The 26054-nt window shown below is 45.1% G+C and overlaps 1 protein-coding gene across 1 annotated transcript in view; it reads right to left on the reverse strand.

Annotated features, from left to right (window-relative positions):
* Positions 1–502: 502 nt before the first annotated feature.
* Positions 503–26054, reverse strand: part of AGBL4 (ATP/GTP binding protein like 4) — a 974636-nt gene continuing 949084 nt past the window's right edge. Inside the window, exons 13-14 of the mRNA XM_009287480.2 lie at positions 12745–12841; positions 503–626 (exon numbers count right to left, since the gene is read on the reverse strand). Of these exons, the coding sequence (XP_009285755.2) occupies positions 503–626; positions 12745–12841 (221 nt within the window). The remainder of the gene's footprint in view (positions 627–12744; positions 12842–26054) is intronic.

Raw genomic sequence — 26054 nt, forward strand, 5'->3', positions numbered from 1 at the left:
ATTTATCAGGCTCTCTTAATGCAAGCTAACAGGGCTAGCACATGCAATTGGCATAAGAGCTTCTGAGCCTGACACTAAAAGGGGATACATCACATGGTGCAGCAGGGGAGCCAGGACTCCCTCGTTAGCTCATCGTATGGATTACCCCTTTAAAGAGAGAGAGAGAGAGAGAGGCTGGTGGAGGAAGGGGAGGCTTTCTCATTCTAACAAATAGCTTTTCAGCTACCGCAAATGATTTCTGTAAATCTATTGAGTCACTCTTTTTTTCCCAGAGATAAGACAAAAAAAAAAAAAGGAAAAAAAAGCCCTGAAATTGATTTACCATCTATAAATAAAAAAAAGAATCAATAATAAAATTTCTAGCTAATTTCCCTCTCCCTCTTTTCTCCTTGGACTATTTGTTATCTTAGAAATACTTGTCTGGGAAAAAAAGAGAAACATCATCAGTACCAGATCCAGACGTGCTCCTCCACCTCACCCCACAGACCAGCCTCCTCTCCTCTCATCGCATGGAGAGAGACTGGTCCTTCAGATGCGCCTGGCTCCTCTTCTCTGGCTTGCCGCCAGCATGGCTGTTCCCTTGGCCCCGCTGGGTAGTGCATTTAAAAAGCGGCAGTTTTTCTTTCCTGCCAAAGGAAGAGAGAGAGAGGACAGGTATTGTAAAACGCTGCGGTGTTTCAGCAGCAGGTAAACCGTGTGTGGGGTGTGCTCCGAGGAGAAGCCATGTGTAAAGTCTCACAGTGAAGTGCATCTGCAAGGAAGGCTTTGGCATTTCGAGACAAATTAGAGGTGGTTAAAGACCAGCTGGTCCCATCCTCCTCTGGCCAGAGCAGGGTTAGTCCTTCCAGGAGACTTCAAGGGCTTTGCGCTACCTCTGAGCTCTCCAAGAGGAGGGCCCCACTGCTTCCCTTTGGGCTAATGCACTTACCACTGTTTTCTCCTCGCTGCAGCCCCCACACGCACGAAATGTTTCACTTCATTTCTGCTCATTAACAGCCCTCGTATCACTGTGAATATTTCCTTCTGGGGTATATACCGTTCACAGGACAGCTGTATTCATGGGTCTGCTCACCAGTGGATTGCCCCCACTGCCAAGGGTGTTCACAGCTGGGGCCAAACTCTTTAAGTGACAGACTCCCACTGCGTGGCGGGGAACACCCATCACCCGACACATCATGCCAGTGTCCAGCATCCAGACCAGTGCCTTCAAAGAGCCTGATGGGATACTGCTATTTTTCCGTGCCCGTTAACTCCAATTGTCTAACAGTCATGCAAAACCTTAGTTGTCACCATTGTTTGGAGCAGAAGGAGGTTTTAAAATAAATTTAAAATACATTTTTAAAAAATTGAAATAATGTACGGGCTGATGGGGCACAGGGCTTAGAGGGCTTTACCTCCACCAGCCCTCCCCTCCTCACTGCTGTCACAGCTGCCACCAGTTCAGCATCTACTGCATCTCTACAGTTCAATCGCCAACCTAAGGCACAGTGGTATTTTGAAGAGATAAACACTGAGACAAAAATAAATAAATTAGGACCCTGGGAGGAAGACCTGAAAGGCACGCTGAAGTGAGAACAAGCGGTTCTATGTACTATTACATTGACACGTTCCTAGACAACGCTGGAGACCCAAACACAGCAGCAGCTGTGGACCAAATGGAGAATCATGCAAAACATATGAAAGCCAGCCAGTCAATCCGTTCCCTGCCCTGGGGCTGCAGCAGCACTGCCTGTGTCACTGCTGACAGCCTGCCTGCCTGCTCCGAGGGGCACAGCCGAGCAGGCAGGGCTCGGCTCCTGCCCGCACCAAGGCTGGCTCTTCCGTACAGACACTGATCTCTCTGCACCCACTCGTCCAGTCCACTAGAGCAGTGCTGCTGAATGTTGTTCCCATTATCCTCTCTGCAAGTGAAGGAAACGAGATAACATGAAACATGCAAAGAGGATAAAAATGGATCTTAAAGCTCCTTCCGTTTTCATGATTTGGGTAACACAGAAAAAGGAAATCCTGTCTAACCAACAGCACTTACAAGTGGGATTTTTTAGACACTGGCCTTTTTTAGCAGCCATCCAGGCATCCACTGAACTGAAGCATCATGAGTATCAACCACTCTGTTCACATCAAGTACTTGCGACAAAGTGATTTTTTGGACATACAGCCAATTGACAGACAGTCATGATCAAATCACAACTCTGCTCATCGCACATACAACAGTTAATCTTGCAGCCATGCAAACTGCTTTGCAAATTGAAATCTCAGAGGCGTAGCAATTACAATACCAAATTTATACCACATCTCTCAGTCAACTAATTGTACATCCAAAAAATCACCACTTGAATAATCTGAATACATTCACCTTTACAGCTAAAAAAAACCCAACCCACTACATGCTTGATCTCAACACAATTTTGAGTTACAGAACCCCATGGGGAAAAAAATGCCAACCTCTGATTTCAACAGCAAAATTGCTTCTATCTAAATACAGCAGATGCATAATTCACGTTGAGGTCTAACATCTTGCTGTTTCCGTCGATGCTCTCTTTTACATTCTGCAAAATGGGGATATTCCTATTGCTTCCTGTAGCGCTCTCAGCCCATCTGCAGGAAGACAAGCCCTATATACGTCTACTCCAAATTTAGTGTACATGTTCACACCTAAAACAACTGTATCTGGATTTCTAATTGTTAGGAAACCTTAAACCTTAAAGGTCTTAAAGTGAATCAGCAGACTTACAAACCAGGCTAATGTTTTAGATGAGCTGAGCTTTACAAAGCCACTGCCATAGGCACGGTTGTGCCACTGTGGCATTTTGAGCTCTTTCACACACCCATTTCTTGACTTTTGTTTCCATCCGGTGAAGCAAGTTGAGGTGGGGAGCAATAGATTCTAATTAGTGACGTTGCAGCTGGTGTATTAAAGAGGGCCAAAATAGAAGAGAATTTATGTTTAAATTGCAAAGGGAGGAGAAAATGAAGTTATCCAAGCCACATGAGTGGGATCAAAAATGAATCATCAAGGCTGGAAAATGGCTAACCTCTGATCCCTGAAACTAAGAAATCTGGCTGCTGTCATGTAGCTGCTGATCTAATTTTTACACTTTCCCCTACATACAGAAGAGACGTGTTTCCATTGCGTGCATCGCAGCTAAACAATCAATGCCTGATTACTTCAAATGCTTCACTCTCAGGGATGCACAGTTAAACCAGGCCCATATTTGACACTGCAAGAGGAGCGCAGTATTTTCTGGGAATGTCTGACAAGTTTCAAACATAAAAAACACAAATCAAATGGCCCAGCAGATAGTGACAGCCAGTGTCCTGGCAGTTAGATGATGTGTGTGCTCCAAAGCAAGGCCAATTAGAAGCAATAAAAACAAATTTGAAATGTTAGAGCAAAGGTCAGAAGTCCTCAGCCATTACCACAGGCTTGATTTTTTTTTTTTCTTTTTTCCAAGCAGTCACCAGTGCCTATTTCCAGAAAGTGAGCACAAATTCATGCTTGCCAGATGACCACCCACCTATTAGAGCAGATTATGGGGTTTGTATGGCCCAGAAACGTGGTGCATGGAGAATCCCAGCACTATCTGGAAATCTCATCAGGTCCATACCCTGTGGGCCTGCCTTTCTGAATGCAGCGGCTGGTCTGTGCTGCTTATAGAGAAAGCATATTAGAGCCTGCTCCCCAGGAGGGCTTGCAGATATCTCTCCCTCTGCCACAGAAGGGATCCTGCTACTTGTCATCCATCCCTTGGTTCCTGCCCTCCTTCCCCAGCTCACTGCAGCAAGGCACACCTGCTTCACCGAGGAGACAGTGCACAGAGGCAGGAATAATTGGAACTACGTTATCACACAAGAGAAGGAGAAGTAGCCACAATTACAAGCAATGCACGTGGCTCAGACCCAGCCATCGTTGTATATCTTTACTGACCCTGGAGCAGGAAGCTGCAGAGAGGATGGGAGTAAGTTTTGTCTTGTCTCCTGTCCTTCTATTTCCTAAGGAGCAGCAGGAGAATAATGGGTTGCACTTACCTGATGAGATGTAGCAGAAAAACAACAGTCTCTTGAGCTTGTTCAAGTTAGCAATATGATATTAGGATTAACATGTTATGTACATCAGACATTACCCATGTCAACCTACCCCACACATAGCAGTTGTCTCTGCTTTCAGAGCAGAGTGCTCTGTCCTGCTTTTTAGAAATACAGGGAAAGTCCAGACAGGGGTGAGGCATGAAATAACACAGATGCTGTAAATCTGCTTACCGAGCCCTGGCTTCCTCAGAGCAACAAGCCCAAGGAAGGAAAAGGAAAGCAGGTGGGTATCTCCAAGCCTATCTATATGAGAATGCCTGTGAGAGCTAATCCAAATACATTTAGGGTGTAAATGTAAAGCTGATTAGTGAAACCACAGTAAGATCCTATGTGGATATGCTCCTTCAGAGTTAAAGTAGCCATAATTCAATTTATTTATTTAGCTCATTTCCAAAAGTAAATTAAGGTAGGGTAAATTAAATTAAATCAGCTGACAGGACCTTCATTTTGACAGGGATTGTTAACATGGACCCAATCTACTTCATAGAGTAACGCAGATTATTTTCTCCTGCTGGGCCACCTGTCAGGCACACTAGCTCCCTGGGCTAGTCCTGAAGTATTTTTACACACCCTCTGTTCAGAGGCTGTCTGAAAGCAGGACCAAGCCAGAGGTGTATTTGGCTGTTTGCATGTGCTTTAGTGTGTGCGTGCTTAAATCCAGGGTAAAATCCTTCCAGCCGGCACTCTGGTTCCCAAGTGCTTGACAAGGTAATTGTTGTAATGTGGTATTTTGGTGAGCCCTCTGCTGGGAGCTGGCCAAGCACTGCAAATCTCCCCAAACTGCAAATGGATCCTTTTCATTGAACTCACGCAGATGTGTCATCGTTTAAACCTGAAAGGTTTTCTTTAACGACAGCTACAAGTATCAAGAGTTGCATAAAACGTGCAGACGTGTGTGGGAGTGAGCTGACAGATTACAATTACCAATAGAGAAGGGGGAAAAAACAAAAATTAATTTTTGAGGCAAAACATATAATTTGCCGTTAAACCAGAGTAGTGCTCCCATTACTAATACAGTTTACAGCCCTGGAAATCAGATTGAAGTTGTTTGACTCCTCAGCAGTTTGTTTTTTTTTTTAATTTTCTTTTTAAAGGAGCACCGGCCAATGTGGGAGGATAAAGCAAGGTGGTTTTTTTAGACACTCGTATGAGCTTTGCACTGTTTGAACATGCAGGGAGCCAGGTAAGATGGTCTGCAGGCTCCTGCTGTGAGGTGGCGTTTCTGTGCTAGCCGGTGGGATCGTGCACCAGTGCAGCCCTGGACAGTTCTTCTGTCAGTAACATAAAGACAACTTTTAAACACAGTCTGGTCCCACTTGTCCCTACAAAAGCGATGCAGCTCTAGGGCACCCATGGACCAGGTCCTGGTGAAATCCCTGAGATAGGTTGCAGTCCTCCGTCCAAGGGAGCCGGGATGGCGATGGCAAGTTTTGCAGCTGACTTCCCTTCCCCCCCCCATTTAATTTCCTTCTTTCTCTACAAATTGTAAGTGGTTTTGCTGACCTTTCTCTGGAGCAGCACCGGAGGAAGAGGAACAAACCATTTACTTTGCTGTGTCTGCACAATTCAAGGGGCACTGACAGTAGTGTTTATGATACTGGCACCATTTTGGTGCCTTGGGACTTTCTGGGAGTCCCTTCACCCCCTCAGGGGCATAGTAGGGTGAGCTGCTGATGTTACAAGTAGTCTGGGGAGGTGAAGAGCTTGCGTGCATCCTCTGTGGGCAAGGGGAATGGCCAGACCCACTAATGTCTTCAGGATTGCTCTGGGGAACTTCTCCTTGAAGACCCAAGTCAGTTTTATTTTGCAATAACAAAAAAAAAAAAAATTGAGACACTGAATTTGCTCTTAGTAGCAGTGGTAGCCTCTCAGTGTGGCTGAAATGTGCAGCTGAAATCTGAGCTGCCTCCTAGCCCACATGTTGGAGAATGTGTAGTTTGTTTGGCCCACACAGACATTTCATTCAAACCAGTTTGCTAACTGGGCTATATTCTCCTATATTAATACATGTCTATGTCACCAGAGCCCAAGGAGTGAATGGCTCAAAGATGGCCAGCAACACCTCCTTCCATGTGAGAGAAGTCATGAGAAAAAAAGAAAAGGTGCCCAATTTTCCTTTCTCTCACTTTCACAGCATTGCAATGCTACTGTGCCCTGGAAGCTGTGGAGTATTTCAGATCTCTGTTGCACTGAGATCAAATTTGGTCTAGAACATTTTTTCTGTTTATTAGACTCTGCTCTCCTCTTAGCCACTGAGAATGGTGGGGGAAAAGATGACAAGACAGTCATTTAAGTTTGGGAGAAGTGAGCTGGGGATGGCAGCAAACAGAGCCCCTAGAGAATGACAAGAAGCAGCCATCTATATAAAGCAGACAGGTGGCTTCGCTCCCAGCTCGCTTCACTCCCAGCTGTCAAGTCAGTCATGGCCAGGTCAAAGAAAGCACTACCAGATATAGGTGAAACCTCAAAAATCCTGAAGGCAGAGCTTAAAAGTGTAGAGGAGTTTTTGTGAAACACAGGAAGAGGTGGACTGGGAAGAACATCCCAGATCCAGTGGGACAGAAGGACCCACACACAGCATGTGCCAGAAAGCAGCAAATCCCTGGGATGGTATCAGTCTGAGCCCGTAAGACCACACAACCTCTGGACACAGCTCTTCAGTGTCAAGATGGGGCTCAAAACTTGAAAGGCTGAGTTGTCCTGGCAGAATTGCCTCCGATCAGACTGTGCCCATACACAGGAAGACAATCCCCAGCTCCACCCAACGTGATGCAGATGACGGTGCCCATCGCCTCTGAGGATGATGGGACAGTCCCGTGGGCCTATCCAGCCTGTTGGATATGCAGCTGTGAACTCATACATCATCATTAAGGCTGCAAAGTCAAGCAGCAAAAGGAGGAATTACCAGAATAAAGGCTGTCAGAGCAATTTTAATTCAACCTCCTGGCGGATATGCCTTCTGATGTGGTCTTTAATTACTTCATCACAGCCTACTTTTTCTTCAACAAGACTGCTGCTTCATTCAGGGCACAATGGACAGACGGCAATTAATGAAGGGCCAGTCAATATGTTGTTCTGTCCTTTTTTTGTTCAGTGTGTGGCCCCAGGCATTATTTGCTGCATGCCATCAAATCCCGGCTCTTAGACAAAATTATTCATCTTCTCCTGGACTTTTCTGTCATGTGTATCAGTGTATCAGTGCAGCAACTGTGAGCTTCCCACACAGGAAGGAATTTCTTTTCCAACACTCCCGTGAGCAGAGAGCCTGGGTTTTACCTACAGCGAAACGTGGTGCAGACATGAGTTGCAGAATGCTCCACTAGCGAGGTCCAGGTGGGATTTTTCAGGGTACCCACATTATGTCTGTTCAAAGCCCAGCTCCCCTAACCTCAGCCAGAGCTGTAGGCACTCAGTACTTCTATAATTTGAACTCCAGTGTGTCCAGAAAATGAGAAACATGGAACTGGTGGCTTTCAGAGAAAAAATGTCAGTGGTTTAAAGAGGCAACAGCTCCTCTGCTGACACTGTGCTGGAGCAGGGCTCTGCTGCGCAGTCAATGAGCCAGAGTGAAAGAACAGGGCAACGCTGATATGGGCAAAGGGGTGGACTTAAGGCAGTGCAAGGTGACTGGCATTTGCGAATTTTTCAGCAAAAACTCTGTTTTCCTACCTTAACCATTCTCTGTAACAGCTGTACTCTGCTTTCTCTTAATCTTTTACAAATTTTTCACCTTTTACCAAAGATTTCAGTGGAGGACATTTCTCACTTTCGACCCAAGCAATCTTAACCTTTACTCTGGCACAAGTAGAAGGAGGTGAGTGCAGGACAGAGACTCAGTGAGAGGAAGAGCTCCCTGTGCCACCGGCGGCATCAAAGGGAGCCCTACTCAAATGCCTTCCAGTGAGTGCAGTGGGAGCAGAATTTGCTGCTCATTGAGCAGCTTAAAAAAGGACAGTAACAAGAGGAGAGGAAGGGCATGAACCTTCATTGCCACCCGACAGCCCCTTTCTGCACTGCGCTCTCCTGCTCTGTGCCCACTTAACCCAACCTTAGAGAGACGTCTTTGTGTTTAGGACAGACTTTCCTGAGCCTCTCTGAAGCATGTCTAAGTGGCAGCGCTGTCTTCTCCAGCAGCTTCTGTAAGCAGCACAGAGGTCTCTTTTACTGTTAGAAATTCATAGGCCTACTGGCTTGTCACTCCAGAAAATGTCCAGCGTTTTCAGCAAGGCTTTTAATTCATTAGCTCACATAGGAAAATATTCTAACCTTCCTGCCCTCCCCAGCTGAGTCATTGATGCTTTCCTGTCTTGCTGCAGACACATCACCTTCAGGAAAATAATTGCTTATCATGCTGATAACAACGGACATTATCTTTCTGAACTGGGCATTTGTTTGGGATCACAGGGTCTTCCCACAATGAGGACTGCAGGACACTTTGAGGTTACTGTTTGAAACAAGTCCTGACCTTCCCTTGCAGGCTGTGAGAAATCCTTCATGGCCGCTAGGCTGGGTTCCTGGGGGAACCGGGCGAAGGTTGGAGGAAGCTCAGCCAGAGGGAAGGGGTTGAAGGATTCTGGGAGGGACTGGATGAGCTGTGGTGGTAGGGAGGGTGCACAGGAGAATAACTATGCTGGACAGGGAGGGGATAAAGAAAGAACTGTCTAAGAAGTAAAGACAGTGCTAAAAAAACCCTTTAAGCATTTCATTTTCACATTTGGTCTCTCTACAGAGTCAGTGCACAGTCCAGAGGTCTTTTCAGGGATCTGAGCTACCTGGGGACTTGAGGTTTGCCCAGGGGTTCCTTTGGTTACAGAAGGAGCAGAAGCTTCTAAGCTTGGTGTCTGTGGCCTGCGACTGTGAATGCCTCCTCTCACTGGTGAGGACATGTTGGGAGGGAACAGGTCTGAGCTACTGGGGACTTGAGGTTTGCCCAGGGGTTCCTTTGGTTACAGAAGGAGCAGAAGTCTAAGCTTGGTGTCTGTGGCCTGCGACTGTGAATGCCTCCTCTCACTGGTGAGGACATGTGGGGAGGGAACAGGATTGCCCAGTGCAGAGTTAGGTGCACTGAAGCCCACCCCAACCCTTCAGAGACCACCACCACAACGATGGGTTCAACATTAATTTCTAGCACCCAACCACTCGGGGACAAAACACAGCACCCCTGCTGCCCCACCACTGGCAGGCTCCGCAAATAACTGAGGTGTCTAAGAAGTAAAGACAGTGCTAAAAAAACCCTTTAAGCATTTCATTTTCACATTTGGTCTCTCTACAGAGTCAGTGCACAGTCCAGAGGTCTTTTCAGGGATCTGAGCTACCTGGGGACTTGAGGTTTGCCCAGGGGTTCCTTTGGTTACAGAAGGAGCAGAAGCTTCTAAGCTTGGTGTCTGTGGCCTGCGACTGTGAATGCCTCCTCTCACTGGTGAGGACATGTTGGGAGGGAACAGGATTGCCCAGTGCAGTTAGGTGCACTGAAGCCCACCCCAACCCTTCAGAGAACACCACCACAACGATGGGTTCAACATTAATTTCTAGCACCCAACCACTCGGGGACAAAACACAGCACCCCTGCTGCCCCACCACTGGCAGGCTCCGCAAATACTTGAGGGCTCCAGCCCTAACCTCACTTTCATGGTGGCCCCTTGGGAAGTCGGTGGAGCCTGACTCCTGGGAGGGTGGTGGGCACAGTTCCACAGCGAGGAACTGAAGGCCCCATTTACAGGTGACATTTGTCCCAGGGGCTTCTGTAGGCAAAGGCAGGTGGAATTTAACCACAGGTCCAGCCGACCAGTTGGATTCACTTATAGGTACATAAGCACCTTATACAGGTACAGCTATTTCTCCTTACCTCTTGAAATAAGCTGCACAAGTATATGGGATAGCAGAGGGTATCCTAGCCCCAGCCTCAATCTTGGTTCTGTAACCAGAGCTGTTGCATCAGTTCTTGCCTCTTGCTCCAGCTGATCAGCTAACTCGGGTCCCACTGAACTGCCTGCATTGCCTATGCTCTAGGACGGCTGTTGTCAGACAGCCTAACTGTGTGGACTAAACTCTTGGAAGGTGCTTGAATTTGGGTGCCAGCCATATTTCTGACTCTCAGGACCATCTCTCCCTTTCTGTGCCTCAATTTCCTTCTCTGCAACAATGTGATACCAACATAAATATTTCCTTCTTTAAGATCTTTCAGTCAGATGTGCTCTGGAAGTGTTGCAGGTTGTTGCTATTTCCAGGGCTATCGTTGTAACACATTTTGGCTCCACTAATTCCCTCAAACAGAAATTGTTCTGCCTGTAGTAGGCTGGGACAAAGCAGCCAATTAGTTGTCCCTTACACGTTTATTAACTCTGCAGCTTTCTTTCAATGAGTATGTGGAATCTGGTAATGTTTTAATATATTTTCATAAACTGTGGGCACAACATGTCCTGTTTCAAGCTAATAACCATGCCATATAATTAGTCCTGATTACACAGATATTTAGTATCATTTTACATATTCCAATCCTTTCCTAGTGCCACTGCCTAGCCAAGGCATATTTAAAGCCACAGCCATCTCCCTTCTGTTTCCCAGCAGTTTGCAAGATTTTCTTTTGGATAGGTTTGCAGTTAACACGACAGCTTCAAAGAACAATTTCATTTCATTGATGTACATTTTATATATACACAGGCTCTGATCAAATGTCAGGTGACAAAGCCCAGGATACAAATAGAAGGCATTTGTCTGCTTAGGGGAAAAGCCGGTATTTGAAAGTTATCAGGAAATTAACAACATGAATCTTTAAAAATCTATCCCTTAAACATCTGTTGGCTTTGGGCTGAACATGTACCATATTTAGGATTTTACTGTGAGGTAGCACTCCCCAGACAAAAGATCCCTTATCCCATTAGACTCTGGTGGGGGAAACGAGAAAAATTTGCTCTGTGCAACCTGATTATAGATGTGTATCTTTCCCTGCTGGCGTGGCTGTCTCTATAGAGATGGACATGGATATTTGATGAGATTAAAATGCTTCAGTTACCACTGTCAGTGGTTCTTTAATTTAAAATGAAGAAAGCAAACAAACATTCCTTTTGATGAGGTAACTGAATGATCCTACGGAAAAGCACTTTGCTGTCAGGTGGTAATTAGGTTCAGTAATAGTTGTGGGTTTTTAGCCTTGGAGGCTGTGGCCCCTGGGAGTCTGAAAGAAATGATACATTCATTTTCCGGAGGAGAGGAAGATGCTGGATGCTTTTCTCTGCTAACCCTGCAGGTCTCTGCAGATAAGAGCATTCCAAACTGCAGCACTGACAATCCTCCGTGAGCCAGCCTAAACTGTTGTGTCAAGATCACAAACAGAGAAAGGGAGACGGACCCAAAGCAGGGCATTTAAACACCTAACGCAGTCAGGCTGGCTCTAACCACATATATAAGGAACTGCCAGAATGGCTGCACTGAGAGGATTTTTAAAGGCTGCAGAAGGAACTCCAGCAGTTGCTCTATGGTCTGGGCTGATATTTGTAACATCCATCTTACGCATCACTAGAAAATCTTCAGTAGGAAAGTGTTGCTTTGCAAACAAGCAACTGTTTCCACAGGTACTTTTTTTAAGGGGAGAAAAAGGTGGGGAGAAGAAGGGAGTGAATTTCAAGGCTCAGCTGCCTCCCTTGCCAATTTGGAATTAGGTTTTCCACTGCAAAATATAAATTATATTTGGTTGTGCTATTAAGGGTTGAAACCCAAATGAAACATTCCAGTTGGCCCAAATGCATTTAATTGGAAATTTTGAGTTTGGAGGCATTATTGCTGTTTTCTCAGAACAGAGGCAAATTCTGAATATGGTGTTTCCCATGAAACAGGAGCTCTGGTTCCTGCTCTGCTCCCCTCCTCATGTTATTACACAGCTTTGCCTGTTCAAGGAATGACGGTTCTCAACAAATGGTTCAGTGGTATCTCCCCTGCTCCTCACACAAGCTAAGAGACACTGAAAGGACACCAGTTGGCCAACACCAGATAGAGGGCCAGCAGCACTGCAGGGATTCAAGCTTCGGCATTTCAAAGCCTCTGTTCACACCTTTGTGCATTGCTCACCAGTGCCTTACTTCATGTCCAAAAAGACTTCCTTTTGGACAAACATCTACTGAACTGGTTGTAAAGCTGGAGTAAGGACTTATGGTGAGAGGGGATCCCCAGGTAAAGGGTCCCAGTTGGACTGGCAGAAGGAACCTGCCATCTGGCTGACAGCACTGCGGCAGGTCCGAGGGGAGATGGAGAACTCTGCCTTTAGCACAGGCTTGCCAGTAATTTCCTGAAGCACTGAAAAAGTTTTCACTTCCAGAATTAAAACTTCTAAAAATAAAGTGGGTCTGATTCTCCTCTCACTCTCAGGAGATAAATGAAGGGTAAGTCCATTAAAGATACTGGTGTGAGATTGGTGTACAGCAGACAGAATTCAGGAAAGATATCGATATCTCCAAAATCCTCTGAATATTTTTTCAGACATAAACCAGGTATCTTTCCTGATCATAAATGCTTTATTTCCAAATGGAATTTCAATAAAATAAGCACAGTTAGACTAGCACGCTTATTATAAAGCCATAATGCAGTAGCACTGAAGTTTAGTCATGAAAGGTATTAAAAAAGCAGCCCTGCTAAAGCAAGAGAAATTGCTTTCTGACCTACCCAGTTTTAGGAGTAGGTGCTAGTGGTCTCTCCAACAAGGTGTTCAGCCTGTAGTAATCCAAGAACGTCCTGGCCACATTTCTTCCAAGCTTCATATCTGTGAGTTTTTAATTAAGGAGCATTTTTTTGAAATAATTAAAAATAATAATAATAAAAAAGCGAAGTCTAAAGGTAAATTACTGCTATTTGATGCACGAGCAAGTTTTACATTAACCATCCCACAGTGCTCAGGCTTCAGACAAAATGACTTGCGCAAGCAGATAAAGTGGGGGCCATCTTGTTTGCTTCTTGTTTTCACAGGCAGATGCTGCATAAAACCACAGACAGGAGGAAACAATCTTCCTCTCCCCCATGCCTGGTTGCAGATCCCTGTGGTGGTCATGAAGTAATACACTAGACAAAAGAGGCCTTCCAATTTCCATGTTCAGGGAAAATAATTACCTAAAAATGCTTGGATACTGGCGGTATTTCTGTGCTTGTACCCAGGAAATGAGGTCAACAATGTCATGGTATGAACCAGCCACAGACCAGTGTACAAACTCAAGGTTGGGATTAAAGCTGTAGCCCTCCAAACCTTTAGCACTGACCCCGACACTGTCCTGGGAGAATATACTGTTCTGTAATTGTGTTGTATTCAGGACCTGAAATGGTGATTTTAGCACTGAACTGGAAGGACAGTAGATTAACTTAAGGAGGTCAAGCAGTAACTCCGGGGGCTCTTCTCTCCTCACTAGCCATGATTCCTCCTTCAGGTACCCTGAGCCCAACACTAGGGCAGGTGCTGCACATCAGAGCTGCCACAGAGACTTTGCAGGCACAGGAACTAGACCTTCCTGAAGACTCAGTTGCCTAAAAAGAAGCTGAATAACCTGTGAATACATCGAAAAATAATATCCTAGACAACATGTCCATGGGGTGAATCTCCTGCTCGTGTGAAATGTCAGCACTAGGTCTGCCTGTTACAGAGCAGCGCCTGCTTATCATCTACAGGGTGATGTCCAACTGGGAGAAATGGTCGATGGCATTATCCACAGCTGTATTATGGGGGCTGATGACTATTTTGAACTGATGCCTATGCACGCTACAATAACCACATACTTCTCCAGGGCATGCCCCAAATGGTCATCATAATGGCCATTTCAGGAGTGCTGATGCAGTAGCTGAGGTGGCTACATAACCTGGGGAATCTAAATACACCTCTACATCCAACACCCAGCAGTCCAGGAAAATAAACTGTTGCTGGGTTGTTTTGTGTGTGTGCATGCATGTTCTGCTTTATCAATAGTTATCTGCTGATGCTTCCATTAGAAGAAAATTCCAGAAGTGCAGTGTCCCAGGGGCTTCCAGCAGCGCCTGTGAAGACACTAGCTTCTAAATGAAGCTTTTATTACCCGCCCACTTACATTAGACACATCAAAACAAGTAAGCATGAGACATCAGGTTCAGGCATCACTGTGAGATCTCTGTTTATCATTTATTTATTTATTTAAAGGGGAGGTCGAACTGATGTGACTCAGTCTTTAGCTCTATTTCTGTAAAAAGCCATCCACCAGCTCTGCTAGCGCTGCAGTCAAGCCCAGTTCTAGTGGCTGAGGATGACTCCTGACACTGCTTTTCTCTCCAGTGATCTGGAGAGATCCCACTTTTCCAGTTCCCACTGCTGTGCCTGGGGATGGTTACATGGATCTATCCCTTCTGTTTCAGGGTCTATCCTGATAAGCTCATTGCATTCCTAATACCATATGTGCTGCGGGCATCTATATTCTTCTGCCCAAAGTACAGCACAGCCTGAACAGCTGGTGTTCACGGCTGTTGTCTGCGTGGACAGGGATAGTTGGTTGTGTGAAACAGCACCGGCTGTTTCGCGGCTGCTGCAGTACCCAGTAAGCTCCCCTGCAGCCTGCCAGCACTGACAGACGAGACTAACTGTACGTGCATGAAAGTTCAGAAAGTTGGAGACAGCTTAAAGTTTATCAATTCAAGGGAGGGCAGCATTGCTTTGGAAGTGTTTTGTGATTGTTACTGGAATTTGGGGATGGCTGGGGATAGTTTGGTTTCTGCAGATGTGAACTCAAAGCAGCGGCAAAGGTTAAGAGTTCAAAGTAGCCTGAGAAAGTGAGAAAGGGGAGAGGGCTGTCAAACGTTTAAGGGATTGAGAAGAATAACATGGCTTGATCGTGTAGTTTCTTTCATTTACTTGGCACTTGAAAGACATAAAGTGGTAATTGGACTCAGTAAAGTCTCTAGGACATTTTGTCAGTGCCAATCTCAGAAGGCTCCTCTGTCAGAAATGGCCCTGCTGCCCTGGTCTTTGCCTCTCTACATTGCTTGTGTTTGCATGGTGGGAAAAACCTGACATGCTGTCCTGGGGGAGGAAGCCCTTAGATGAGAGTGGGTGCAGCCGAGGAAGTGGTACACGAACTCCTACGTGGTGCCTTACAACTCTGCCTTAACCCTGACCTGGAGGAATCTAGTTCTACTGCTGAACTTAGGTCTTAGGAACAGCTTTCTAAAGGTAAGGACAGTTAACCACTGGAATAACCTGCCTTAGCACATCTGGAAATCTCCAGACCAGAGGTCTTCAAGAACGGGTTAAACCCACAGCAGACACGAATGGTTTAGGTCTAACTGGTCCTGCATAAAGTTCGGAAAAGGAAGTATAGAAGGGCCTCTAAGGCCACTTCACCCCATTTTTCTACAGTTCCTAACATGTTTTGCAGCTCACACAGACCTCCTATTTGCTAAGATTACCAGGAAAGGTAAAGGCATTTTGCGGAGCATGGACACTCAGGTAGACAGACACTGTGAAGAAACTGGAAATACAAACCTGTGCCACATGCAGCCACCGAAAAGTCACAAAATGGGAACAACTTGCAGTCAGCATTGATGGAAAGAGACTCAAACCAGCATGGGATAAAAAATGTGCATGTTCTAATACTAGTCTCTCAAGCCGTCCTACCCCCTCTGCTCTGCCTGCCGCCTCGGCAAAGGATGAGCTGTTTCTGTCATGGAAATCAGGCACCTGATACATAAAACCAGAAACAGCAGTAACATCTTTCCCTGTGACTGCCTAGCTTGGGTGAGAAATGGCCTGACTCACTCAGCAAGTGCAGGTGGCACGTGTGTGCAGAACTGATGAAGAAAAACAAATCAAAGCAATAATATTTGCATTTATTTCAGGCCCAGACTCCACTTTGGCCTACAGTACATCATGAGCACATAAATAACTGCAACTACAACCAGAACCCACTTTTGCTGGTGGTTTGTTTGTTTGTTTGTTTGTTTGTTTGTTTGTTTGTTTGTTTGTTTGTTTGTTTGTTTGTTTGTTTGTTTGTTTGTTTGTTTGTTTGTTTGTTTGTTTGTTTGTTTGTTTGTTTGTTTGTTTGTTTGTTTGTTTGTTTGTTTGTTTGTTTGTTTGTTTGTTTGTTTGTTTGTTTGTTTGTTTGTTTGTTTGTTTGTTTGTTTGTTTGTTTGTTTGTTTGTTTGTTTGTTTGTTTGTTTGTTTGTTTGTTTGTTTGTTTGTTTGTTTGTTTGTTTGTTTGTTTGTTTGTTTGTTTGTTTGTTTGTTTGTTTGTTTGTTTGTTTGTTTGTTTGTTTGTTTGTTTGTTTGTTTGTTTGTTTGTTTGTTTGTTTTTTAACCAACTTTAACCAACTTCCTTTCTGCAATCACACATGCTGTGCTTTTGCCCACAGGAACTCCCTGCCTAGCTTGAACTGCACTTGATAGAAGGCCGTTTCCCAGCTATTCCCATCACAGGAGCTCAGCTCATATGAGACAGTAGAAATCCATTTAGGAGAGTCACGATGGAAACATCTGGGTGAATCTTCACCTCCACTAGTGTCTGCAATTCCCTTTCCTCTCCCTTCCTCCTCCATAGACTCATTCCTCCATGCTCCATATTTCTACCTGGAAGTGGAAACCAGCGCGCCCAAGGCCCCTCCTGCAAACACCATTCTCACAGCATTCATTCTTTGAATGGCATCAGCGGTTTGGGGGAGATTTCAGGACAGTCTGTTTATGCACAACTGCCAAATTTCACAGATGTTAGGAAGTTCAAGAATTGTGCCAGGTTCTCTGCAAAATCCCCTGTATTTATGATCCCTACCATGCCTCACACCCCAAAGCTTCCAGCCCTGGTAAGAAAAGAGGACAGAGGAGTGGGGAATCTCATAAGCCATTACGAGTTTTCAACTTAGAAAATTCATCGATCCTATTATGAACAGTCTGCTTAAGCTGGAGCCTCTAGAAGCACCAACACAGCCTTGTTCTGTCTGTGCACGGAGGCAATAAAAATCTCAATTTGGAAACCAGTTAGCAGTACAAGTCATTAGAGGAGGTACTAAATGTTGCTGCTTTAATAGCTCACTGATCATTTAATAATGTCACTGCTGCAGAGCATGGTGGCACCATTCGCTCGCTTTTGTTTTGCTTTTTGAAATTCAGGGTCATTCCACTTTCAAGTGAGTGGATTATCTCTCTTTCCCCTTTTTGCCAGACACTGCAAACTGCTTTAAATAATTCGAAAAAGGATGGCTCCTTCAAGTTCACCATCTCATTTTCATAAGGTCCAGTGTCATTGCTTTGGAACAGGAAGAGAAGCCGTGGTGGTGGTAAGGATTTGACAAGGGCAAAACAGTTAGCAGCCCCCACTCATCTTTGATAAGTCCTGTGGGGTCTCTGCCAAGCAGATTGGATCTCTGTTTTTATGTCTCATCTAGAGGACGGCACCTCCATCAATTTGAAACACTGCACTGGCTTATTAGCTTATGGAATTCGTCCAAGTTTAGTCCTAAACAGGATTTGAAATCGTGACCGTTCAGTCCAGAGGCACCACTGACCAGACCCACGCAAGTCTTTTGTTTCAGACAAACAGCTTTAAGTTATCCTAAAGACAGACAGAGTGGAAGAAAAAAAAATAGGGAAGGGAGAAAGAAGGGAAGGAAAATGAGACACAAAGAGAAAGATGAATCTTTTTAATAGCTCAAATTAAAAACCAGAAGCAGCTCTTTGTTCAACAAAACTGAATTCTACAGCAAGTCTCAGTCCATCACAACAACAATCCTGCTATTTATGAAAAGAGGGTTATTTTGTGTGGGAGAGTCCCAGATGACTGTGGTCAGCTAGCATACTGTCAGCTTCGTACAATCTCAAGAGAAATATGGGTGAGGTTTTCTCATGTGTTTATAACAGCTTCCATCAATGGATTAAACCCCTTCCTGACTTGAACAAGAGCTCTAATGGAAAATGGCATTGCACGGCTTTAAACCACCGTGTTATATCACGCCTGGCCTGATCAGAACTAGTCCTCTATTTTAGCGGAGCTGTTTTCACCAGTTACTTACTTGTTTTGTTTCACAGGACTGACACTATGCTCTAATAAATAAGGGATGCTGCCCATATCACATCTAATTGGGGGGCCCACTTCAACCAAAGTGTAATTGGGGCAATATAGAGACTGGGCAGCAGAGGGGGTGAGGGGGAGAGGGGCTATTCTATGGTTTTTCACCAGCATTTAACATGGGGCAAATCTGGGCGCTGATGATGCATCCTTCCTGAGACTGTCACTCCAGGGGAACAAGGTTCACAATGTCTAGTGTATCTGGTTACATATTTCAAAATCATTAACAAAGGAGGAAGCTTCTAAAAGGGAGTGTGGGGAGGGGACAGGACTTACTCTGTCCTCCCTACTGACTTTTGAGAGAGCAAGACCTGGCCAAGCAAGAACTAAAGCCTCAGGCTATTGGTTTTGTAGGGCTGTGAGGTGCACGTGGGCATGCTTTCTGGGAAGAGTCTGCCACTTCCAATGAAACTGGGGCTTTTCATAGCTCCAGTGTAAGAACCAGGCTCGATGTGGGAATTACTGGTGACACCCTCTCATGGTACTCAGCAGGTCAAGCTAGAGAAATGCAACCAGACTGTCCAGCCTTAAAATCTATAAATGCCCTGAACACAGCCAGCCGGGAAATAGCAAAGAGACTTTTCCCAAGAAGAGTATTTCCATTCCTAAGCACCTCAGTTCCTGATCCACGGTGGGACAGATGCTTTTTGGAAATGAAACGTAACAGCAACGACGAGTCTTCATTTTTATTCTTCTTATGTGTTACCAGGGAAGGAACCGGGCGGAAAGATCCCTGACTGACTGTTTCAGGCTTTCAGGCCCTTTTCCTGAAATGCTTGATTGTGGTGGAAGAAATTACGAAGATGGAAGTTGTGCGCTCTTCTCCCTGAGTAATCAGAGGCCTGTAATTTTCCCTTCTCCTCTGAAAGAGGAGGTTGGAGAATAGGTTATCTTGGAGAGCACTGTTTCATCTCTGCCAGAGGGACTGTGCCGCAAGGACCACGCTGTATTTCCCTTGAACTCATTTCAATATCAGCTATTGCTTCTGCCCTTCTTGTGAACTAAACTGAAAGAGGCAGATCCCAGCTAACACCTGGACACAGGGAACGGAGGGATCTCGAGGCATAGAGAGAAAAAGGCAAGAAGGTGGAGGTGCTGCACGGGAGCCAGTGCCAGGATAGAGCCAAGCACTCCCGACCCTGCCGGGGTGCTGCCATCGAAGGGCGGCAGAGACTCAAGGGGAGCAGAGGGGAGAATGGTGGAGTGCCTGCGTACCCCAACTCTCCCTCTGCAACACAGCAGCACCAGTGAAGGAGTTACCCAACTGAACACATTTTGCGACTGATGAAAACCTCCGGGCAATGCTGAACTGCAGAGCTGCTACCACACATGGCCATGAAAAGGGGACACTTAATTCAACATGGGATTCGAGACACAGACAGAGAAAGGAAAATCAGGCTGTCCAGAGCAAGCACAGAAACAGAGAGGAGTGAGATGTCTCAGACACCGCTAAAGTTAACACTGGAAACACAACAGGGCCCCTGTCCATTTTTACCTCTGAATCCACATGCCATTTACCAGCACTACGAGCATGATTTTGCAGGGACACCTCTGACTGCTGCTCCATTATCCTAATGACATCTTCACATTGCTCCATGTAAGTTACATTTTATCCATCTTATGGTGCCTCTACACCAGTGGGAGATGGAAATGGTCCCTCCTCTAAATGGTAATCTGGCCTAAACTATAAAATGGCAAAAGAAAATCATTTATTTAATATCTGCGCAGCGCTGTCTCCTGATGAGGTTATCTAAGGGACAGAGGTCAGAGTCAAGCTCACAGCTGAAAAAGAAAAACCCAGAAAGGGTGAATTTCAGCACCAGTATATTTTAATTCATGAAAATATTGCATCAGCATTGCTCTATATGTTGGTATACTTTAAAAATTATATATTTAAAAACTGGTTATAACAGCTTCTGTCAAATTGTCCCAAAATGAATTTGGGCCTCCATTTACTGGTCTCACATTAACGTCTGAGGGATCTTTAGTTAGAGTATCGGGAAAACACCAGGATGAGTCTCTTCTTGTGATTTTAACATTTCTGATCTTTTGTATTGTTTAATTCTGGTCACTTGCCAAATCTGGGAAGGAGCCCTTGTGGATTAGCTGACCTCAGCTCTTTACACAGTCAATGAAAATTACAGAGCTGATTCTCTCTGATACACCGAAAAGGGATGAGGAGAGGGGAGGCAATTTCCAAGTGAAAATCCAGCATTCACAATCTTCTCCTATCACTGATGAATGTTCTCGAATGCACAAGGGAAAAACAGCATGAAAACTTAAGTCTTAACTGGTTTTGGTTTCAGTTTGGATGGAAATGCAAGAACAGTACAATAATTTCCAATTCTAATTAAAAAACCCAAAATACACTGGAAAATCATGAGCTGAACTTTTGGAGGATCCTCTTGGTCCCTCACGTCTCAGCCCAGAAGCATGACAACACCCATTGTTCCATGTCTGATGGTTCCCATTAGACATTCCACTCACGGCTTTGTGCATAACATTCACCACTACCCAAACAAAATCGGTTTCAAGATAAATAGTAGAAAGAGTGTTTCAACACACCAAAGTGTGGATAAACCATTTTTCATCTCTAAATTGTTGGAAGCTCATCAGTTGTATAAATCGTAACTAGGCATCAGTAGTCTGTGCATGCTGCATTTTCCCCCTTCAGCTGCAGCTTGCATTTTCAGACAGGGCATAGTCAATAGCTTTGACAAGAGCAATCCTAAAAAGAAGAAATTAAGAAATATGAATAAATAAGAAATATGAGGAATTAAGAAATACAAGGATTGCATTCTCTTGTGACATAAACCTGCATATAACTGGTTTTAAAGTTTTTGAATAGAGGAAAGATAAAGAGAATTGCAGAATGCTGACAGTGATTGCAAGACTCACAATGATTTTGGGGGACCTTCCCGCCCTGGCTGGGATACCCCAGGCTCTTCTGTGTCCAAGTGCAACTATTTGTACTTGGGAGCATGGGCACTTGCTCTCCAGTGTCTGAGCAGATGCAGAGGACGTCCTGGAACCTACCTTAGATCACCCATCTGAAAAAGGACTCAGTCCAGTGGTTATTAGATGGTTTCAGTCAAGATGCCTCTTCTTAAGGACTTGCTCAAAGACCCACTGGATTTCTCCTGCCTTCAGTCAGTCTTTGATAAGTCCATTCAAGACAAGGCAACATCTGCATTTGTAGTGGGCAAAATGCAGGGAAGAGACAACTTATCCTCAGGAATGGGCTTAGCTCCTCTCTCAGACTGTCCTGGGAGGAAAAAGGACCATGGCCTCAGGGGCTGTACCTTTAAAAACACTTGCAGTCTCCAAGTAATAGTCATGCTTCAGTGTGTTCAACATTTCGGCTGAGCTCAGTACAAAGTGCAGTGATTTAAAGCTGGGAGATCAGGCAGGATTCAGCAAATTCAGAATTATTTATTTTTTAGAGCAGAAAGTCTGGCTACAGATTATTTACTGCAAATGGGTCTGTTTGGGGGAGGGGAGGAAGGCGAGAGGGTAGAGAAGGGGCAAATTGATTGATTGAAATTTTTCAATTAAAACAAGCAGTTTTTAAAAAAGATTTAAGGCTTTATTGAAAAGTGGGAAATAATTCAAGAGTCTGGAGCCCTGCCAGGTGCAGATCATAGAGATGAGGATTGGGGGGGGGGGGGGGAAAAAAAAAAAAAAAAAAAAAAGAAAAAAAAGGGGGGGTTTTTTTAAACATAAATAACCAACACAAGTAGGATGGTCGGGGGGGGGGGGGGGGGGGGGGGGAAAAGAAAATTTTATTCTGTGGGAGAAGGGAGGGAAGAAAAAAAAGGAAGAAAAAACATCATTATCTTTGTTTCTTCGGCTGCGTTAATGTATTTCTCTCCCTGAATTATCTCCAGTATCTGCAAGTATTGATTCAGAATAAGGCACTGTGGTGTAGGCTGCAGGCAGCAGAAAGCTCTGCTGGGAGTGGCGCATTTCCAGGGCTGTCAGAGCACAAAAAAGATCTGGGGATTGGTTTTGCAATGGGAACTATGCCTGGCCAAACCAGGACAGGGCACCTGCCCTCTCTGCAAGGACCAGGCTGGGCTGGGGTGGCAGAGCGGTTCCAGGTCAAGGGATGAATCAATGATGAAGGTGTCTTTGGGTGCTTTGCTTGGAATTGAGTGGCACTAAAGCATGAGAGGACAACCGGAGTTAAATGAAGTAAACTGAGAAAGAAGGGGCATCAGCTCATGAATGCCAAGACCTCATTTCTGCCTACATTGCTGACTCAGACTGAAGGGCCAATGCCACACTTAAGCTCAGGCTATCTGCTGTAGGGGGGTTTCCTCCCCAAAGCAGAGACACACATGAGCTGGGCCAAAGCTATCTTCACATCAGCTGGACACACCTCATCTGTAGGTGGTCACTCCAGAGTGGTGTCGGTGAATGGGAAGAAGAGAATTAGAGCTGTTACTAGTAGGTAGAGAAACTAACACTGTTTTTGTCTTTGTAGGGAAGGAGTAAAATATTACTATAATCTCCACACACACACCCCAATTAATTGCCTCTTTGCTATTATAATTCCCATTCCCAGATAAATTTAGCTTTTTCTAAAACCTTTGATTTTTCCTTTGTGTTTTAAATTCAAGCTGGAATGCGGTGATAAGACACTACACATATATATATATTTAATCTACACACACACAAATATAGTTATATATAGTCTCTGCCACAAATAACACTCCTCTGGCTGCTGTCACAAAGCCCTTGCTAAAAAAGCTACTCACCCAAGCTGGCTTGTTTTCCTACATCATGTCCCCCAGGGAAGGACTGCTGGCAGCAGCGGGTCTGTGTCCGGATAAAGATGCTGGAAAGGTCTGCAGCTCTCCCTTTCTCCACTGCCTGTCTCTTACCCTCACTTCTCTGATGGGGTGGGAATAAACCATTGCCAAACTTCGGATCCACGAACTCCTCTCATTGAAACAACAGCCAACTTTGCTGAAGCGGCTGGAAGTACACCGCTGTACAGTCAACGTAGGAGTGGCCCTTGATTTATAAAAGGGGCATCTCAAAGCAAGTGCTTGCGAGGGGATTCAGCATTAACTGGTGGGCCAGCTTTAGAGTCACTGCTTTCTCTGGTGAAAAGGGCTTTCATAACAACATGCTTGTGACCATAATTTAACCAGCAACCTCTGGAGTTTATGAGAGACCTAAGCAGCAACTTCGCATCTCTCCATTTTCCAGAGTGTCATTTATGGCTATAAAAATCACTTCCCCTTCAAACTCTCCTTATAGTGGTGAGGCCTGTCTGCTGCACCGCTCCTTACACTGGCACAGCGCCTGTGCAACAAAATGAGACGCTCGACTGAGTAACAGCCCCAGTGGATAAAGATAACAGGTATAGGAGGCTGTTTGTTTGGGGTTTTTTGTTTTGGGGTTGTGTGGGGTTTTTTTGTAAACCCAATTCTTTTATATGACTTTTTTTCTGATTAAACCTTGATATTTTTGAGGCCACATCCTATTTTGCTATTGGCACAGTCTCACTGTCTGCTTGTGTTGCCTATCTCTGTCTCCATATTGCTTACAAGAAATAATTCCAGAAGCCCTATTTGCCTCTGTTCACAAGTTCCAGTATTGTCCTGGAGAATTCTTACTGATTCACAGCTTAGGTGACACAGCAGCACCAAACTCTGCATGACTTGGAGAGAGCTCCTCCTTCTTAGATCCGCTTCTGACACTGGTGTTCACACTGAATCACCAGGGAATATTTACCCGCAGGTGCCAAAGGATGTTTGCTGCAGCTGTCGACCCTGATGCAGAGGGCTGAGATTGACTGACTCTCTTCACTGAGCAGCCATCTCAGGTCACTGCAAAGCCGGATGGCCGAGCTCCCATCTGTGTCCCAGGCTCTTGCGAGAAGCAGCGTTTAGCTGTGGAGTCACAAAGCTATAGTTAGACTCTGCCACTCCTGAAGTTGGTTTAATTTCAGCCTAATTGTCTGGGGACTTTAAGGGCTTTGGAAAGGATGGTCAGAAGTCCAGAAAGCCCGAGGAGGAAAAACTGAAAACATTTGTGGACTTTGGACCGCAGAGAGAGAGAATGTACAAGTAAGTAAAGACTGCTGTAGAACAGGACAAACTTTTCTGCATCTGCTGGTGACGGGACAAGAAACAATGGCCTTAATTTACAATAAAACAGATTGAGATTAGATTTTGGGAGAAGCTTTCCAGCAATAAGACTAGTGAAGCACTAGAAAAATATCTCCTGGGGAGGCTGCGGCACCCCCATCTTAAGACAAAATTAGGAGAACAGCTATCAGGAGAGGGGAAAGTAGAACCGATCCTGTTTGAGAACAGAGTGGTGGGCAAAGGGTAGCCCCTGTAACTCAATTCCTTAGGTTCAGATCTTGCCGTATAGTAGCACTCTCCACTGGGGTTTTTCTCAGTCCTTGGCAAGGCAGATATGACAAGTCTCTGCTCCTTTCGCACTGACAGGAGGAAGAGTAAGGGGCCCAGATTCACCCCTTTGTAGCCCACAAGCCCCAAAAGACCACCATAACCATCTCACCACTCACCACTATGGCCTGCGATTGAAAATTCAGCCCCTCCTTAAAAGCACTACATGCTACTGTCTTCAGCTGGACTGAATCCCAAGTCCCCTACCCGCATTCATCTGCTCCTTACTTCTGAATTCAAACATTGTTCTTCTTTAAAAGCCTCTCTGCCTTTTGCTGCTAATTAAAATATTGGTTGCACTCTGGCTTGCTTTTCCAAGAGGTCTGGACAGCATTGCAGGCAGTTCAGACAAACAACCAACCAAACAAACAGAATCCATTAGGAACTGCCACTGCTGACTGTCGCCCTTTCGCATACATCACATTGAAAAGGTTAATGCTTCCCAAAAGGGGTGGAAGAGACGGGCGGAGGGGAAGGGCAGGAGGGATCCAATCCTGTGAAGACCAGATGCCAAAGACGCTCAATACTGCACAGAATGGGCTCCCCCACAAGTAAGGCAATTGCCCATCCCTTGGCAAAGCTTCCCTTTGAGGGATCTATAATTTATTAGGGAAGGTGGAGTGCTGAATAAATTGTGCATAGAGATGAAGCAGTGATGATCGCTAACTCAAATCCCTAGGAGCTTGGCATTTTCAATCTTTAGCTCCCATTTGCGTCCCCCCGGTCCCTACTAAGTGAGCAAGCCAAAGAGCTGAATATCGACAAAACATAATGAGCTCATTGAGATCTAAGCATTGCAATAAGCAGGGTGGAATGGAGCAGAGGGGCTGGGAGGCAGACTGTAATTATTTATAATGTTGATAGTCACTTACATGTAGTTAAAAATATAAATACATCACAATACTTGACGACATTAACTACCCTTCAATTAGCTCCACGCCCAATAAGTAAGCGATACCCAAGTACTTACAGGAGAAAGGCTAAAGGCCTCTGTCTCGTGGCTGTACTCACCAGGAACTACAAACTGTTGGTGTGGGTGGGTGGGTGGAAGAAGAGTATTTAAAGGAGATACCATCATAATAGCTCCCATCACTAGCTAGTGTTGCTAATGGAGTTGCGGAGGACAGCTCAGACATGTGGCTTATGTTCACATAGTGGTAGATCCCCCTCTGCCATCTTTTTTCATAAATTTCATGAAAGCTATCTTTTGGATATCCCTACAGGTTCTCACCCAGATGACCAGAATTTGCTTAAGTCAAGGGCTACTAGTACAGAAAGCCCCACTGGCGGTGAGGAGTCCTTTGTTGTGTGACAGGCTGGTATTATGCTGCAGTCACAAAAGTAACCGTGGCATATTACAGTGCTACTTGAACTATCGTCCGAAGCACTCAAACTACAGCATCATGTGTCTCTGCACAGCTCACCTCATGCTGTTTCTCCTGTGCCTAAGCCAGCTTGTTTAAAAATAGCTTGAGTACCTCTG

Source organism: Aptenodytes forsteri, unplaced genomic scaffold, assembly GCF_000699145.1.
Source record: "Aptenodytes forsteri isolate BGI_AS27 unplaced genomic scaffold, ASM69914v1 Scaffold119, whole genome shotgun sequence".
In the NCBI taxonomy this organism is placed as follows: Eukaryota; Metazoa; Chordata; class Aves; order Sphenisciformes; family Spheniscidae; genus Aptenodytes; species Aptenodytes forsteri.